Below are 19948 nucleotides of genomic sequence, written 5' to 3' on the forward strand. Positions count from 1 at the left end.
CCGATCATTTTAGGGCTTGCTTTCACAACTTGTTTGGTGAGTCTGAAGCAATGCCCATGTTAGGGCTAATTATTCCCCACTTTTTTAGGCAAGACTTTCCTGAGTACACAATGCACCATAAAAATGTGAATTACGAGTTTCTTCACTCAGACAGGTGGGAACAGGCACTATTCCTATCCCTGTGTGTCAGGCACTGTCCATCTACTTCTTTCACATGATTCTTACCCTGGCCTCAGGTAGTTTCTTCACATACATTCACTTATCCGTACTCTGCTGAAGAGTTGTGGAGACCCACTGCAGAACTGAGGTTCTCTCTGTGAACAGCAGTCCTCTCTCTGATACTCTGTCCTCGCTGTGTTGGGTCTCCCTGTACTCATAGCTCTGTCTCCTCAACTCAGGAAGTCTGCTGGGCTCCACTTCAGTACCTTCTCCCTATGTCGGAGCCAGCGAGGAAGACAGGGAACTCTCTTAAGGCAGTAAGCTGGGACAATGTAGGACCCACATAATGCATTTCCCATCTCTCAGGAATCACTGTCCTTTGCCGTCTTATCTCCAAAGTCTTAAAAACCACTGGTTCAGGCATTTTGTCTCTTTTTTTGTTGTTTCAGATAGGAGAGTAAATCCAATCTTTGTTACTCCAGTCTATAGGAAGCACCAAGTTTTAATAGACTAATACTTTTCATTCTTAAGACTAGTACTATGAAATAGGGAAAGAGAAGTTTCCTCTTATACCTTTTATATTTAGAGTCATATTACTTATAACCTATGATCATTAATACTGGCTTTTAAGTATAGTTCCATGATTCCTACTGATGATAAAAAGGATTTTTTTTAATAAACATACTAAAATTGCCACAAAAAAAGTTTTTAATGGATTTAGGAGAGTCAACGTTTGGGAGCTCTATTAACTTAAATTTTACCTCAAAAGAACCAAAATAGAAAACATTTTCCAAAATGATAACCAAGTAAAAGCCTCAATGGGTAATTAGGTTCATTTCAATTTAAAAACAAAATCTACACATATCTTTGATATCACACTGTATTCTCACCTATCAAACAGGGCCAGAAGTGTGAGTCTGTCAAAGTTAATGCCGATCCACAGCTGGGGTAAGATCCAAAAGCGGTAATAGTGTTTGACCTTTTGAGCAGCTTCTTCTGTTGGACCGTAAGTAGCTGCCAAGTCAGGGCTTAGATCAATGTCTTGTTGCTCCAACAAATCTGTATCGATGGTCAATAGTCTGTTCAATCGAATCTGCGGAAGAGAGAGCTAAAAGAAAGTCAGCGCTGAAAGCCTCAAAATATCTTTAGTTAAGTCATGATTCAAGGGCTACTCAATCAGCTTGATCAGATGATCTAAGTCCCCTTAATTCTCTATACTTCTAGATATTTTATGATCATTAGAAACTATAAAAGGTGATAATGGGAAGTAAAGCAAATTAGTCAATCAGTCCTTTGGAAAAGCTGTATTGGGGAAAATGTTTCCAATCTTAACACTGTGTGATTGTAGAGCTAGGGAATTCATTAAAATCACTTAATGTGAATCATTAGTGGCTTCTCTAAGCCCTGCCACTATGGCCTTTTCTCAAAGCTCTAAACTTCATTACTGTGCTAAACCTAAGCTCCTCTGAATTGGATTTGAAGCCTTCAACTCTCATGCCTTCCTACAGTCTCTTATCACTGTTGTTTTCAAATCCCTCCTACGCCCCCTTTTTTTCTTTTGTTTTGGCCGGCTACTCTTGGAGGCTATACAGGAAATTACCATATTACATTTCTTTTAGCTTTAATTTACCCACTCAGCAGTTCACCAGTTTCCCCTTTCTCTGAAGGAGTCTATAGTTTCCCTTATCTAGCACAACCCTAGCCAGGATTTCACTATCCCAAGGTTCCCATACCATTCAATAGTAGAAAACAACAACAACAACAAAATAATCATTTCCCTATTTTTGGCTTTCCTATGAAGTTTCCAGGAATATACTCCACCAAAAAACAGAGACAATCTTTACTTATCAAACACATATGTGGTTACAGTGAAGAAAATCTGCTTCCTATAAATAACATAAATATTTTTATCTCTAAGCATTGACAAGTACCTCCCCAGACACTTATCCTCTATTGGCACTACAGGTATTTTCAGTCAGATAATTCCTTGTTTGGGGGTTGTACTGTCCACTGCAGGACATTTTATGGTATCCCTGGTTTCTATCCATTCACAAGACACCAGTAACATTCCCCTGGCTGTGACAAGTTAAAGTGTTCTCAGACATTGCCAAACGCTGAAAACCATTGTTCTATGCCAACTCACATCTATGGTCTTAAAACACAGCTCACCACTAAATCTTCTTCAGGAAGCCACTAATAATTAACCTCTTTGGCACTACATTTATTTAGAGGTATCGCTTATGTGTTTCATATAAGAATTTCATTTTATATGTTAACTAATTGAATCTAACTAAAATAAGTTAGGAAAATAATTTCATTTGTTTTGTCTTTTCTAAGTTCAATATATACACCTTGAGGGCAAAAGCAGTGTTATCTTTCTAAAACAGCCCCACCGTATTTCACATGATATACTTTTTACAGAGATATCATCACTAAGCTTCACACAAACACACTGGTATGAGTAACTAATAATTAAGAATTAGATAATATAATATTCAAAATTATACTTTTCAAAGATAAGTTTTAAGATGGCACAACCAGATTATGACATCGGTGAGCAAATGGACCTTTACATATGCTCAAAAGTGTAATTACTGATTCATACACAGCTTAGGAAACTTCCTGGGGTTTTATGTTTGTTTCCTAACAAAGGACTTACAAGAAGAGATCCACTACGAAACAGCAAAGGTGATTTTACCAGAGTTTTCAACAAAATTGGCATTTTTTAACTTCAACTGTTCTGATCTGCATCGCTGTTTAATCTGAATGTACATCATCTTATAAAAATAAAGGAAAACCTACCACATCATGTGGATAAAATCGAACTGAGGTAGAACTGGATACATGAGAATCCGTGTCACTAAAATAAAATGAAAAAATCTTTAGGGACTAAAGAACTTGTCAAGGAACTGAAAGAAAAATAATCTTTTAACAATTATATAATATTTACACTGTATTCTCTTTTCCAAGTACTTCAACATACAAAATAGCATTTTCCTACAGATGTGATTAAGAGCACAGCTTCTGGGCCAAAGTATTTATATTAAAAATCTCTTCATCAGCTAAATGATATTTGGGAAAGTTATCTAACCTTTTACACCTCAGTGTCCACCTAAGTAACTAACATAGGATAATAGAACCTCTTATCACAAAGTCCCTGTGAGATGGGTTTATGAAGGCAATTAACATACTGCCTGGAGCCACAACAAACTTAAGCTATACTATGACAGCTTAAACTGCGACCATTCCATTTCTATAGTCGAGTTTAGATTTTTGAAACTTGAGACCTTACCACATTTATGGTATAAGGAAGTGTTCTTATCCTAAATTACATTAAACAATTATTTCCACTGTTCCATCTTTCTATTGTTTCCACTGTTAGGAAATCACCTCACACTACAATTTTTGGTCATTCTCGACAGGGTCAGTTTTGAAACTGGATTCAAAGAAGCTTATTAGCAAGTATGTTCTATCTCTCCAGAGAGTTAAGCTAAGTGTCTGCAAGATCCTAGTGCTTTAAATGGCCCCTAGAAACTTTAAAAAAAAAAAAGTGAATTGCCCATAGATGTGTAACATTTAAATAGGTGTGTCCTATTATTAAATATAAGTCCTAAAATAGGATTCAAATGATCCCTGTGAAAAAAGTGAGCTAATCACTTAATAATGGATTTCAAGGCAACAACTTGAATAAGTGAGAAAGATTAAAATTTTAGAAAAAACTTTAATACATTCTAAGTTATAACTGATTGCATGCTCAAGATTTCTATTTCTTATTTGCTCTTCTCCTAACTTCTTCCTTATCTCATAATGTCATTTCTTCGTAAGGGAAGGAGAGAAAAGAAACTAAATGTAACACATGACCCATATTTTAAGAAATTCCTCTTTCTTATAGCTGGTAAACAAATTTTAAAGCAAAAGAAAAGAAGGTCAGGTAAAAAGATATTTGACCAAAACACTTACACAGAAATAAAATTTTTAAATTACATAAAGAGAACTGATGGGTTTGAACTTAGTTGTGCATTTTCCTAATAAGCCTTTTTTAAATATGCTTTTTTATTGATCTTGCAAAGTGCATGCATGTGGGTAGCACAAAATCTATAGTTAAATTCAAAATTGTGGGAAACTACTACCCCGCACTATAAAACCTACAGAGAATTTTTACTTAATTATTTAAAATGCAGAACAGCTTTTGTTTTAAGAATAATGCTTTCTTTTTTCCAGAGCAATAAATTCTACCTTATATCTTTGGAGACAAATGCCCAGTGACAAATTACTTAAGCCAATATGAACAAATATTTTCAAGATAACTTTCCCATTTCAAGGCCTAAAAGCAAGGCAAATATATGCAAGTACATACATTCTCCTACTATGACTTCACACATACCAGATATTGGATGCTCTTCTTGCTGCTGGTTCAAAATTCACAAGTGACATATCACAGCCACCAGTCTCATAAAGCGTAGAAGAGAACTTACCTAGCAAATAAATGATTTTTTTAAAAAAACCATTAGAATACTCAGAATTTTTGCATCAGGAAACACTACACTTCAAACTTGTTACAACTTAAGAAAATGTACTATAAACTTTCCCCGAAATATTTGAAAAACAATGATCTGCCTGTAATTCAGCATGATGTGAAGTGAAAAGGAATGCAGAACAGTGGGGCGAAATGTCAACGTACATAATCAGGTTTTAACAGTAAGGGATTGAAGTCAGCTTTGCAATCCAGTCTCCTCTTGTCTCCTCGTGTGACATTCGCAGTTGAAGCAATCACATGAATGAACTTAATGTCGTTTAAAAGGCACCTGACCGCTCTGCAAGTGGTGAATGGCCATTTGGAAAGCTGCTTAAGTGTTAAGATGGCTCAAAACTATGAGACAACAAATTCCTGAGATTACCTTCAGAGAGTTTTGTTTTTTATTTTTCCCTTCTTTCTGTTTTTAAATAGTTAAACACAGCATAATATTAATTTCAGGTGCAGAATTCACTGACTCATCACCTACAACACGCAGTGTTCATCACAATGCACTCCATAATACCCATTACGTTTGGTTTTTAAGGAAAAAATTAAGCGTCAAAATGAATCTAAGGAAGTTCTATGAATGGAGTATAATAACATTGGTGAAAATTAAATTGCAGTATTTAATGAACATTACTAATTGCATCAATCTGTAAGAATTTTATGAAAAAATTTAGTAACACCGTTTGCTGAAAATAATAAAAGGTTTAGAAATTACATTGGGTGCAGAAAACTCTTAAAATGAACTCAATTAAGATGAAATGGTTTCTCCTAGTGAAATTTAAAAAAATCTGCAGAGTGTCTAAAACGCATTCTTTACCTTGACAACCCATGGTAGCCCTATCGGAGGTAAGGAGCGTAAAGAAATGAATATGTAAGTTTCCAGTAGGGCAATAAGATGAGGTATTATGACTGCAACCACTGGGGACTACTCCAGGCTGCTTCTGATTCTTTTTTACTGACCTGATAAATATGATGAATCTTAAGGGCAATTTCAACTACATGGCAGGGCTAAAAGATCTCTCTTAGATAATTACAATGTAAACACGGTATAAAATAAAGACTTTTATTTAATGAAATCCTTGAAAAATAACAACAGACCCCTTACTATACTAACTATAACTAAGGATCGCAGAGTATTTCAACAATCACTTCATTCTTTAAAAGGATTAGAAATTGAAAAGTATTAAATAAGATTATTTGAGTACTTTCTATGGGTCAGACAGAATATGCAAATATTTTATTATGATTTTTCTGTAGCAGCAATTTCTTTGTCAGAATAATATACTCCTGAGACAAGTGAGGAAAAAAGCATTCTGTGAAATGTCTTCTTCATTTGCTGTTTTCCCCAGGAGGATTATTCAGCATGTGGATTTGCTAAAACTCTGCTTTTTACCACCCCCACATGCCACCTTCATCGTTTAGTCATGAATCATTCACCCTTAGCACCTCTAACACAAAGCAGATTCATTAACTAAAATGAAATAATAAAAGCTGTCCATTTGGCTTCTTAGGTGTCTTACTGAAAAACTTTTAAGAAGATTAAGGTGGTTGCAGAAATTGTTAGTGAAGAAAAAAATTTAAAAAAAAATACTGACTTGACTGAGATTTCAAAATTATTTTTAAATCATGTTTTAGGCTGTGCCCTCTCTTACAATGGAAAATGAAAAATTGGCTGTGCTACTATAATTAGCTTACAATAATAGAAAAAAGAAACATCTAATCAAAATCACAGATTGCATAAATGCAGAATAATTATAAATCCATAAAAATGACTAAATCACAGAGTAACAGAGAGCTGGCAGGGGTTGGCTACTGTGTGAAACCCAGTAAGAACTGAATGGATAAAAAATAGGTCTTTGTATCACCTAATTTGTGTGTATTTTTAGAAATAACTTAATACTATATTCAAGAGAATTTAAATTATTGGAATATATTGAGTAATTAGGGACTGTATCAGATTTTTAATAATAGAAGTCTTGTTTGAGGAATACTGAGTATGATAAATGTTTATATGCAACTGAAACTGACTAAAGATACTATTTTTTCTAATATTCAAATGGAACCGGAAAAGAACATTAAGTCATACAACTGTATTATCTTTTATGTACAGACATCTCCTATGAAACACAGTTGCACTTTAAGTTAATAGAAACATAAAAATAAAGCATGCCCTCCCAAAAGCTCTTTAGATAAAGAAAGCTGGAGAAACTGAGTGGTTTGCTTCTTTACAAACCAATGACTAACAAGTTATAAATTCTGGAAATTTAAACAAAGCTTAAAATATATCTATGAAAAGGGAGGCTATAATTTTAACAAATGTGCAATGGCTTCAACAGTGCTTTTTTTTTCCTAAGAAGCTTTTGTTTACATACTAACTTTATGAACATGCTCAGGTCAGAACAAACTAACACTGTATTAAGGCTTCATGTTCTATTCCTAATAAAAATCCACCAAAAGAATAGATTCTCTGCATCTTTAGAATTGGCAAGTAGGATCACTTCAAAAGAAACAAATTTTATTCAGAGTATAAACAGTTCAGGAAAAAATATACTAAAAAGTGTTTAGCTTAAGGTTTCAGTGAAAAACTTAGTAATATCTTAAGGTGTAATAATCTACTAAAGCATCTTCAAAAACCAAAACATAAAGAAGCATACATTACCAATGGTTTATAAAGATTAAGAATATACTAAATTTGTATAAATATCCTTAGCGTACATAACAATTTTACATATATCTCATTTAAGATTAAAATCATAATGTAGTTATCCTTTAGGTCCAAAGTGAAATGTGCTTTTAATTAACAATCCTACTTTTATTCTGTGTTGACTATTAATTTTTTTCTAATTAATATAAACTGAGGAGGATATCAATGAAATATGCCATCACATGAATTATGATTAAACACGAAGTCATCTCATCATATCCAACTCCCAGGTCATAATTAATTATATCTAACAGAATGGTTTTGTCATGATTTCAAGAAAACAGTTACTTTCTGACAAAATAAACAAGATTGGAGGCTGGAATCTCAGGCTTAATGGTACTGGCCATGAGAGCGCGTCTCTAGAAATAAAAGAAAAAAATTAAAGTACCTGGTATTTCTCAGTTTTGAACATTTGATCGCTATTGCCTATAAAAATTACATTTCATTACATAAAACCATTTTTTTTTAGGCAGGAGAATTTCAAACAGGTGATGCACAACAGGAAGATGAGTAAAATTAAGATACTGATTTAAAGAAAAGGACACTTGAAACATCTCCCTGAAGCCACGAATGGTGGACAAAATACACACGGGCAAGATGCTGATAAAAGGCATGAGAAATCAATGGGATCCTCTAACTCATCCTTTCAATAAAATTCCTTGCTACACTGCACAAACTGTATAAAGATTGCTCAGATAGGAAACTGCTAATGCATTCTTTTTTTTTTTTTTTAAGATTTTATTTATTTATTTGACAGAGATCACAAGTAGGCAGAGAGGCAGGCAGAGAGAAAGGAGGAAGCAGACTCCCTGTGGAGCAGAAAGCCTGATGTGGGGCTTGATCCCAAGACTCTAGGATCATGACCTGAGCTGAAGGCAGAGGCTTTAACCCCCTGAGCCACCCAGCTGCCCCCGCTAATGCATTCTTGATGTTACTCATTTTACTTATGTACTTTGGAAAAAGGTAGTTACTAAGACAGATCATCTGCAGGATTTTCCAGTTCCAACAATGGAGGCCTCTTAAATTTCTTGATTTCCTTCTTTGGATCCCCCTCCCACCTTCGTTAATTCTGCATTCTCTAAGCCTAATCTTGGCACACTGTTAAACGAGCTCTCTCTTTCCTAGTATTAACTCTTAAGACAGGCAGGGTCTACAAGAGCAAAGCCAGACACAAGAAAGGCAGCTTTATAAAGTGCTTTTTCGAAGGCTATCGGAAGGTGTGCTTGCTTCAGTGTGCCCCACATACCAGAAGGCTGCTGAAGGAACATCCATCTCCATGCCTCACTTAAGTGCTCTAGAAAACGTGCTTATTTCTGATGTGAGGAGTACTCTGTTCACAATGCTACTTCAATGAATACATTATTCTACTTTTAAGAGCAAGACCTTTAAGATTAGTTCCCTGGATAGCTGCCACCCTTATTATTATGAATGGTACCTACGAGTCCCTGAGGAAACATGAGTTTTCACCCTGACAGAAAGGACTCTTTCTATTTCTGCTTATGGGTTAACAGACTTGTTTCTCCACAGACCAGTGGTCAGCACACTTTTTCTACAGCAGGTCAGAAAATAAATACCTTAGGCTGTGCAGGCCATATGGTCAGATGTGATTCAAGAATGCCACTGCAGCATGGAAGCAGCCACAGAAAACATGTAACATATATTTACTTTATTTCATTTATAAAAATAAGCATCAAGCTGAATGGATTTACCCCCAGGCCATAGTTTGCCGCCCCTGTCCACCACCAAAAGCCTCTGGCTTCCAAAAACCTTTTAAACTATTGTACTACCATGGTAATCAAGTCACTATGCTATTTGTAAGTGAAAGTTTCAATACTGAGAAACAGTCCTTTTTCCTGGGATGTTCAACACTATGCTAGGTTTTTTGAACAGGAGAAAAATTAGGAAAGAGCAGGAAGAGGCCTGGTAAGCAAAGACAGAGGTCTCTACTGCTTGGCAACAGTAAAATAGATTTATTCGCCAACATATTTTACTGACATGGCCATTATCCTCTAGTTCTGACTCAACACCACATGCCTTAATTCATTAAGTCTCCACTCTCACTGCCTAATCCCCAGGGTCAGGTGAACCTTCCAAAAGTTAATGTACAAGTTCATATTCTGCTATGATTTCATCATCTGCTCACATTTTCTTTCAAAGAGATGTTTTCCTTTTCTTGGTAAAACCTACAACATGACAACAATACTGACCACATTACAAATGATCGGGTACATAAAATGGGAGAAAATATTTGTAATTTTTATCTAACAAATTTATCTTAAATACCAAAAAAACTGATACCTCAATAATGATGCAATTTTAAAGAGTGAGCACAAGATTTGGATACACTTCACGAAAGAAGATATATGTATAACCAAATAACCCATCAAAAGATGTCCATCACCCTTACTCATAAGAGAAATGCAAATGTAAACCACAATAAGATACAACCACTGGGGCCAAAATGTTAAAGGCCAACAATAACAAATGGGGACATTTATGGGGACAAGCACAATTCGTATACACTGCTGTGAGAACGTAAAACCACTTTTGAAAACAAGTAAGTTTTATTAACAATGGCCCAAATCTGGAAACAACACAAATGCCATCAGATGAATGGATACACAATATACATATGCATATACAATGGAATAATACTCCGCACAAAAAGAATAAACTAATCCATGCAACATGATGAACTCAAAAGCATCCTATCAGGTGCAAAAGGCCATATTGGGACTGTCTTAATCCGGACTCCTAGAAGACGGAGAACCATAATGACGGAACGTATGCAGTGGCTGCCTGGCGTGGGGCTAGAGGAGTGGGGGACTGCAATGGGGGCAACAAAGAATCTTTTGAAGATGACAGAAATGTTCTGTATCTCCACTGTAGTAATTCAAAGGTGTGCACATCTGTTACAGCTCAACTGATCGCACACGTTAAATGGATGTGATTTATCATACCTACATTATAGATCAATAAAATTGATTCAAAAACAAAGAAGAAAAAAAGACTGGTCAGGTAAGAGTCTAAGCAGATGATCGCGTATGAAACAGCACGTAGTCAGCGGAATTCCCACAAAATACGAATCATGATTTTGGAGAGTGAGTGATATTTGTTTTGGTTTTTGTGTTTCTTCATTTTTAAAAGTACTATGTGTCATCAGATTCAAAAGTAGTATATTAAATGAAGAAAAGTTCCCTAACTCCCCAGAGAGAGCCACTGTGCTCTTCTGAATCATTTTTATGTACACTTGTTCTGTAACAATTGAATCCCTCTCCTCAAACACACTTTCTAAAACTTACTTCTTTTGCTTACTAAGTAGCTTAACTTTTCACATCAATAATAAAGATGCACCAAGTTCTAAATATTATACTAAGTTTTATGTACTATCATTTCTTTGAGGGGTTCTCTAACAACAGACATGTAGATTGTTTAAAGTCTTTCAAAATTACTGACAATGCTACAATGAATGCTCATGTACATGTATCTTTACCAGTTTATAAAATCTGTAGATTAAAAGCCATCGACATTTTTGGTCTACAATTCTAAAGTACACTCCAGGAGCATTTAATCTTCAGACCTTTTCCAATAATAGACATACTCCACATTCAAAGATGAAAAATATCTCAACTTTTCTTTAATTTGCAATTTAAAAAATATAATAAAGCTTAACTGTTTGCCTCTGATTGCAAACCACTTGTATTTTTTAACTCTTGACTTTTCTAGTTATTAATCTTTATCTTACTGATGATTTGAAGTGCTTATTGTGGCAAATACTGATGACTGACCTCCCTTCCCCTTCCATAATATAACATTCCCTCACTGAATCTTGGCTGGGCCTATGTCGGCCTAGTTAGAGACATTCCCTAGCTAGCCTCTCCTGCAGCTAGAAATTGCCATGTGACGATGAATGGGCCCACAGGAGAGAGAAAGTGACAGGCCCATGTTTCAAGTCACAACGTGAAAGACACAGGCTAATGGTCCTTACATTGTTTTAGCAACATTTCTCTTCCTGTTTTTCAGATAAATCTCAATGATAGAAGCCCGTCACTATGGATCAGCAGGGAAGTAACATGTGGAAGGTAACAGAACCAACCCATCTGCTGGGGACAGCTCCCCTTAAACTGAGAGACGTGTAAGCTTCTCTCTTATTTCAGGGACTGACTGGTGAGGGGCTGGGGGTGGGGGGCGGGTATCTTCCACGGTAGAATCCAACCTGTATTTCAGTTAATGCATACATTAACCAAATTTAACTTAGGATCTTAAAAATGTTAATGTTAGAAAGTAGGTAATCTAGGCTAGTACTTCACTGAATTCTTTATAACAGAGACAAGCAAGAAACAAACTGGATATCTCAACCGGTCCCTGTTATCTTGTACAACATTCCTAGAGCAGTTTGGGCATCCAAACTTTTTAAAAAATATATACCAATATACCAGAAGTCTTTCCACAGTAACAGCAATAAACTTCTGAGCATTGTCCAGGGGATGAGTTTGGAGAAAATACAAGTTGGTCTAGGTTTTTCATTTATAATATTTGGGGAGGTAAAACATACACTATCAACTCCTGCCAGATAGAGTATAAATTGGGACAAGCTTCCATAAAGCAATTGACAGTATATGTCAAAGCCCCAAAATGTTTATTCCCCTCGATGATTCCCTTCAACATATTTATCCTAAGGAAATAACCATAGCTGTACTGAAAGGTTTATGCAACGGAGGTCCAGCAGAGAGTTTACTACAACAAGAAATATCAGGGATCATCATGAAGATTAACAATGCGGTTAACTGGTTAAATAAATTTATGATTAATGTTAATAACCTTTGTTATTAACATTAATAGCAATGCTTAGTTATGTAATTGACTTATTATTGCCAGGCACTATTCTAATTGCTTTGCATATTTTAATTGATATAATCCTCACCATAAGCCTGTAAGTATTATTATTACTGAGGCTTTGATAAATGAGAAAACTGATGCACGGGAGAGAAAATAACTTGACCAAGGTCACACAGCTAGTGAGTAGTAGAGCATGGACTGGAAGCTGGGAAGTTTGAGTCTACAGTCTACTACGCTACATTGCCTTTCATGGAGATTTAAGAGATAAAATAATTTGCCATCGCCTAAACAAGTTAAAAACCATAACATGAGTAAATAACACATGTGCTAAGTGAAAAAAGCAAGATATAAAGCTCATACAGTAGCACAAAAGTCACACATCATGATCCCAATTCTATTTCAGAAAAGTATATATATAAATGTATGCATTAAAAAAGACAGGAAGGAAAGAAATCATAAAGTTTCAATAGTCAATATTTCTAAGTGATAAAATTACAGATGGCTTACTTTTCATTATATTTTCTAGTATTTCTAAACTTGTATTTTTTTTTTTTAATTTAATTGGTACAGACCAAGTGAGAAAGAGACAGAGAGAGAGCCCAAGCACAAGCCAGGAAACAGCAGGCAGGGGAGAAGCAGGGTCCCCACTGAACAAGGAGCCTGATGTGCAGCTTGATCCCAGGATTCTGGGCTCATGGCCTAAGCCAAAGGCAGATGCTTAACTGAGTGAGCCACCCACACAGCCTTAAACTTGTATTTGTGTTAAAAGAATGGGAAATGCACTTTCTAATTTTATCAAAAGGAAGAATATATCCCAAAATCCATTAATATTTCCTCCTTTTAGCTGTAATGAAGGATTTTTACTGCTTCAATAAAAATAAACATTTACTTTCATTTGTATATCCTTTGTGTTGCACTTCACCCCAAAATAAAATAAAATTCGGTATTTTTAATATTCAAAAATAACAATAAAGAACACTGAAGGAGAAGATCCAAGCTGCTGCGAAAAGAATCTAACGTTTTGTTTAGATGAGTGAAAATGATCTGCCATAACATGGGGCACTGAGATACAGACTCGGATCTCTTATACCTACTTTATATTTACAGTAACAAGGAAAAGTTCCTATAATGTACTACAAATGCTAAGAATAGTACATAATATATATAACCTTTTAAAACACCAGGTCTAACTCTAATAAAAATCACTGAAAGTAGCGGCACCTGGGTGGCTCAGTGGGTTAAAGCCTCTGCCTTCAGCTCAGGTCATGATCCCAGGGTCCTGGGATCGAGCCCCACATCCGGCTCTCTGCTCTCTCTCTGCCTACTTGTGATCTCTCTTTACCTCTGTCAAATAAATAAATAAAATCTTAAAAAAAAAAACACTGAAAGTATTATAAATCATATAAGCCCCTGCTCTTTAAAGTAAAAAATTTAAAAGCCTCCAAATCATATTTCTGCTTAATAATGCATAGCTGTTATAAACCGCTTAATAAAAAGAGCAATAGAGTACTGCCACATTTAAGACTTTTTCTAGAGCTGACCATATTTTCAAGTTAATAAGTTCTGTAGCAAAGCAGATTATCTCAAAGAATACCTTCTTTGTCAATCCTCACACAGCAATGAAACAAAAGATAACCTTAGAAAAATTCAATTCACACATCACTTTTTAAACCTCTAATGCATTAATGAAATTAAGACTCAAATTCATCAAAGGAATACCATCTATGAGAATTTATATGTATAAATATATTATTTTTTAACCACAGATATAAACTTGTTCTCATTTTTTGTCTGTTAGTTTATTTTTTACATGAAAATTTTATGTAACTTTATATATACTTTTTCAAAGCATATCCTCATCACTGACCACCACTAATTTCGTATACAGAAAACACACATAAATTTTCCTGCTTTATCAGACCTTATCTAGAATATTTCCTCTGAGATGAGCTACATATTAAGAGTTTAATTATCAACTATACAGGCATCATTACATCAATTTATTAGTCTTAATTTATAAGAGGAAGCTGAGATTAACATAAAAATTGAGAAGTGATCACCAAGTTTCCTAGAAAAAGCTTAAAAGATATAAGACACAACTTTAAGGCTACCCAGACTCAGTCTCCTGTGTGACTTATCTGGGCACTAAGCACAGCTTGCTTTATTAATTGTAATTGCAATTTAATTCAGAGTATAGTAGGAAATCAGCTGAAAACATATGAGTCCACTAAAGGACTGCTGAAAAGAAAATTAACCTTTATGACGTGGTTAAAAAAAAAGCAATAGGTCACAATGATGGACTTGAGAAATTCTTAGATAGTAATCAGATAGTAATCTGTCACGTCCACCATTTGAACCTTTTTTTTTTTCATGGAAGTGAAGTCTATAAGTAAGAAAATCACCCAAATTTTTCCAACCAAGTTCTAAGTTATATACTTATAATTCAGCTTTTAAAATTATAATTAACAATTATGCCTCCTGAGTATGTGTAATGAAAATATTTTCTTCTGCTGAAAAACTTTCTAATAAAATAGCATATTCAGTGAATCTTTCCACCATGTCTAATGTTATCTGGTAACTGTGAAATGCTAGTTAAAATTCAACAGAGATATAAGGATTCTCAGGGTTTAATATAGGAAATGGATGTGGTTATTTAGTAGGACACCACAAAGTAAATATGTAGAAAGTAGTTAAGGAAAACTACCTAAGCTTAGAATTAAACAGTGCCTGACTGCAAGTTTCCTTTAATCCAAAAAAGCTATACCTCTGCTTAAACAACCAATTATAATCTATACATGCGTACAGATGCAAACAATTATATGTACTCAAACATACACGTGTGAATGCTTATATAAGTGTTTTATATAAGTGTATTACGTGTATATATACATTTTCACATATAAAGATTTAAAAATTTTTCAACTGAAGAAGCTAAATTTGGAAAAAAAATCCTTTCTAAATATTCCACACTTTCAGGGGATATTATGACTAACTTTATTAAGATTTTATTTATTTATTTATTTGAGAAAAAGAATGAGAGAGAGAAAAAGCACGCATGGGGGGGGGGGGGAGGGCAGAGGGAGAAGCAGGCTTCCCCACTGAGCAGGGAGCCCAATGTAGGGCTTGATCCCAGGACTCAGGGAACATGCCCTGACCCAAAGGCAGACACTTAATGCCTGAGCCACCCAGGCACCACAATATCATGACTAACTTTAACATCTGAGTACCCAAATTCATTTACCCCAAGTCATCTTACCACTGTTAATTATAATCATGTAGAAACTAAACCATGCAACAAAAATATTCTAGTGGAATGTTATAAAAATCAGTGTCTCTACCAATTCCTTTAAGTTCAACTGTAGCCCATCTTCAGGATCTTTTCTGGTCAACTTCATTTGCTATGGAACATGTGTACACTGACCCCTGTGGCTTGTTTTGTGCTCCTTATCACAATACATTCAGTGTGGCAGCACCCAGCTACCACAGGTCAGTAACTAGCTACCAGAAAGCAGGTAAGAAAAAAATCCAAATTTCAAGACAACAGCATCCTGAATATCCAGCCACAGATGCTAAAGTTACCTCCAGGCTTCATCCTCAGAGCTGTGTAGAGTTCATATATACATATTTTCAATATTCTGCAAGTGGATTAAGGATGGCATTTTACAATGAAGGTTCTCTTAGCAAGTTTTTCGAGTAAATTAGGTTTTTATAGAGGAAAATCATCTACGCATCATCGTATGCTTGATTTGACAGAGGTGCAAAAATCCAAAACAGATCAAAATTAAGTCTTTTATTTTAGCAAATCTGCTACCACAGACCCAATGGGCAATGGTGATTGATGGTCACTGTGATTTTATATGCACAAACTGACAAATCCTCTGTTCCAAAGACTTTGGGGATTAACCTGAGAGAAATAGTGATAGAAAGACATTAATTGCATATATTTGCAACTAAAAAAAGTATCACTATTTTAACTCAAAGCAAGTAACTAAACTGAAGACCCTCCTAATAAATTTCCTTACTTTTTCAAATTACAAACGCAAAAGCAAAAGCACTCTAAAATTTAAATGTTTTGTTGCCTTCTCTTTTATTTACAATAACTATATATGTGAATGTTATAAATATCTCAGTGACCATTTTCAAGTTACCATAAAATTTGCTAAAGATAATCATTTTCATCAATATACATACCTAATAGTTGTTAACCTTCTGGAAACAATAAGGATTTTTACAAAATGGGATGAGTCAACAAACAGCCCATGAAGCTGGGCGCCTCACACCATACAGCCTTCTAGCCAAAGTGTCACGTGCATTATCATCTTTATAAATGAAATAGTTATAAACAGGGATGAACAAGACCACAGTGAGCAAATGTAATGCTTTCAACTGTGTTTTTTTAATAACATTTTCTTCATTGTATTTACTTAAATTGTTATTAATCTGCATTCTGAACACAAGAAAAATGGATTAGAGAAACAGAAGACCAAAGCAGTAATAAATACTGTCTTTAAGATACAAAACATATATCTGAGTGGATATTAATAACTTATATTTATACATATATTAACAGGAAAAAGAAAAAACCTGATGGCGTTATTGATAGTCATACAGAGCCATGGAACCGCAGAGTGCTGTATGAGGATTATAGTAAGTCAGTTTCAGGTGACAGACACTAAAGTAAAATACAGAATACCCAAAAGAAAGATTCTGTAGTAATACACCATGAGAAAGTATTTATGCCTTTCCCGAAGCCAGAAAATTCAAAGAAATTAAGGTCTAATCAAAATAACTTTTAAAACATCAACAATTCCCCTCATGGTATAAGTGCCAAGGATAGATGAATTGCCCGAACCACTGTAAGAGAACACTAAAGCATGAACATTTATTAATACTTTTAGCTACCTTTCAGTAATAGACATGCTTAAAAAAAAAAAAATGCAGAATGCTGAGAGAAAAACAGAAAATGGGAAAGCCAGTCAAATTTTCCTCACACATAGGACATATCCTGTAAGAAGTGCTCTTATGCATAGTTCCAAATGAAGCTATCTCACAAAAGAGCAATCACTGTCACCCATTATCTACTGCATTATAGTTTTGTTATCACCAAGATTACATAAGGCCTGCATACCAAGTTCATCGTGCAAACTGCTGCCGCCTACAGCAGATGCATTGTCATGTGAGGCTTCTAAGTGGATACTCCCATTTCTCACCAGCAAGGACGCACTAGCACTGAGCACTGCAGCCTGGGAAGGGGGGCGGGACTGGACTTTGACCTGGGCTGTGGACTGCTGGCCTTGCTGACCATCTTGAAGGCTAGGAGAAAACATGGATTGGGGAGACATTACAGGGAAGAAAGAGAAAACAATAGCTAGAATGAAGTCAATACAGAAAACTGATTTTGAAATGTAACTTGATTTTTTCAGCGTAACCTAAGAAAGAGCTAACAAACTTTGTAAAATATACAGATTATACTGTTGTCTTAAATCTTTTGGTCCTTAGAAATCTGATGCATAGTGATGAACACAGCAAACATTTAATGTATATGTAAGCTAATCAACCTGTGACTTTTTCCCACCACAAGCCAACAAAATTTTAGTACAAGGACAAAGAAAGCAGCAAAGAAACACAAGCACATTAAATATATGTGGGTCGTAGCTGGTCCCTAATAGATAAATCCTCTTTTTCAGTTTAAATATGAACTTTTATTTATAACTTTATAATAATTCTAGAATTGTGCTTTCAAATATTCTGGCATCTCAAATTCACAATAAAACAAAGTTTTTATGCACTTGAAAACCAAAGAATCTTTATCAAATGCAACCAAGGTGACAATTTTGAATCAAAAGAATCACAAACTAGTACAAGAGAAACAGTAACAAACACCAACTCAACCAAGTGAAATACGAATGACGCTGGGATGCTGGAAGTGTGATTAATTTATAAAGTATTTTCTTCTATGAAAAGCCTACATATTTCGTAAAGAAGGCCACAGGCTCTATCTACATGTTACTACCTTCTCCAATCCATTTCATTGTTTCATTAACAAGGATCCATTATTTTAGAAAATCTTAAGAGTAATTTGGAAACCAGTAATTTCTCAAGGGATATTACAGTCTTTTTAAAATCTTACAGATTTTTAAAATACGTAGTATTTTATTATAATTTTGTCACTTATTAAAATTATTTATAAAGATCATCTAAATATCTAAAAATTTGTAACTAAGAAACTGTATTCTTAACTCATATTTTAGATGTTTATTTTAAAATACTATGAATTTTAACGTTCTTAGTATAATACTCAAATTTAAAGTGATGAAACTCATGGAAATATTTTCAGTATACAGTATTTCATTCTCTACATGACACTCAAAGTAAATCCGCATTTTGTTATTAAATTAGAACTTCTAAAAAAAAAAAAAAGAAAATGCTGCTTTGGATGACCTCATTGAATTACTTTATCATTTTCTTTAGTATCAACTCCTTTTTAATGTTTTGAATTCAATACAATGGTTTCTCTAATGCCTATGAAACAAACTCATCTGTACAGACTGTGAAAAGAGCTGTAATTTGAAGTAGCCATGTAATAAAAGACTAACTAGAAAATACTGTTTATGTTGTTTAAGCCTACAGTTATAGCAACAAAAATCCACTCTGGAATTACACTGTCTTGATATGGTAACCGCATGTGACCACCTACTCAAATTTTAGTTCCTCAGTCCCTCTAAGTACATCGTAAGTGCTCAATAGCCACATAAATAGCTAGCAGCTACCATAGCTAAAAGCTGCCAGAGTGGACAGAAGCTGGTAACAAGCATCCACCACACTGCACAGTACAAATTATATAGTATTTCCACCACCATATAAAGTTCTATTACCCATCACTACCTGGAACATTCACATTTCAGGCTTCTTTTAGGGCCAAAGAAAAGTATACACTCTAAGTAGAGCAGAGGAATGTACAGAACACATGAAAAAAACCAAGTCTACCCAATGTTGACTTGTCAATGCTTATTTGCATTCTTTAAGCCATAACTATGAAAGTATTCATTTGATAACTTCTTTGGAGTAGAATCTTTGTACAATCAACATAAATCAAGAGATGATCTTGGGAAATGATATAATTAAATATGGTGGTATCTTCCATATATACATAGTAAGTCTGTTACTCCTCCTCAAAATTTATCTCAAGTTATCCACAAACCTTATAAAAATGATCAAATTGCACAAGGGAGAAAATCCTGATGAATAAAACGTTTAAGTAGTTCAAGTACTAGGTCCCTTTTGATTCAGAAGACATTAAAAATTTTATACAATATGTACTCAACAAATTTTTCTTTACTTTTTTGTTTTCACTTCAAGTCAAAAACGAGATGCTATACGACAGATGTATTTTAATGTGAACACATCTGAGAATACAGTACTCCTCAACATATCCAAATATACAAAAAGGTTTTCAAAATAGCCGGTAATACATGGGAATCAATTCCAGAAAAAGAAACCAAGGAAACAACTGAAAATCTATGTGGCCGTCAAGTTTTTGAACAACAAAAGCTAGTTGTAAATGCTACGTCCCTTGAATTCTTGTTTTCAGAATCCTTCAACAACAAAAATTACTGTCATTTTTGCAGAAGTTAGCAGGAAAACTACTCCTGGTGGGTTGTACTTCACCTAACTAGTAACTAACAGGAACTACTATTTTTTAAAGTACCAATTACATATCAAAA

General features: G+C 34.7%; 1 protein-coding gene across 7 annotated transcripts in view; it reads right to left on the bottom strand.

Annotated features, from left to right (window-relative positions):
- Positions 1–19948, bottom strand: part of PCNX1 (pecanex 1) — a 159653-nt gene that overhangs the window by 63819 nt on the left and 75886 nt on the right. For 4 of the 7 annotated variants that reach the window (XM_032345080.1, XM_032345076.1, XM_032345078.1 and 1 more), the window contains 4 exons: positions 17353–17537; positions 4544–4634; positions 2962–3019; positions 1050–1267 (listed from right to left, as the gene is read on the bottom strand). In XM_032345080.1, the coding sequence (XP_032200971.1) occupies positions 1050–1267; positions 2962–3019; positions 4544–4634; positions 17353–17537 (552 nt within the window). The remainder of the gene's footprint in view (positions 1–1049; positions 1268–2961; positions 3020–4543; positions 4635–17352; positions 17538–19948) is intronic. The other 3 variants (XM_032345077.1, XM_032345081.1, XM_032345082.1) reach the window with 3 other exon arrangements.

The sequence above is a fragment of the Mustela erminea genome, chromosome 5 (genome assembly GCF_009829155.1).
Source record: "Mustela erminea isolate mMusErm1 chromosome 5, mMusErm1.Pri, whole genome shotgun sequence".
NCBI lineage: Eukaryota > Metazoa > Chordata > Mammalia > Carnivora > Mustelidae > Mustela > Mustela erminea.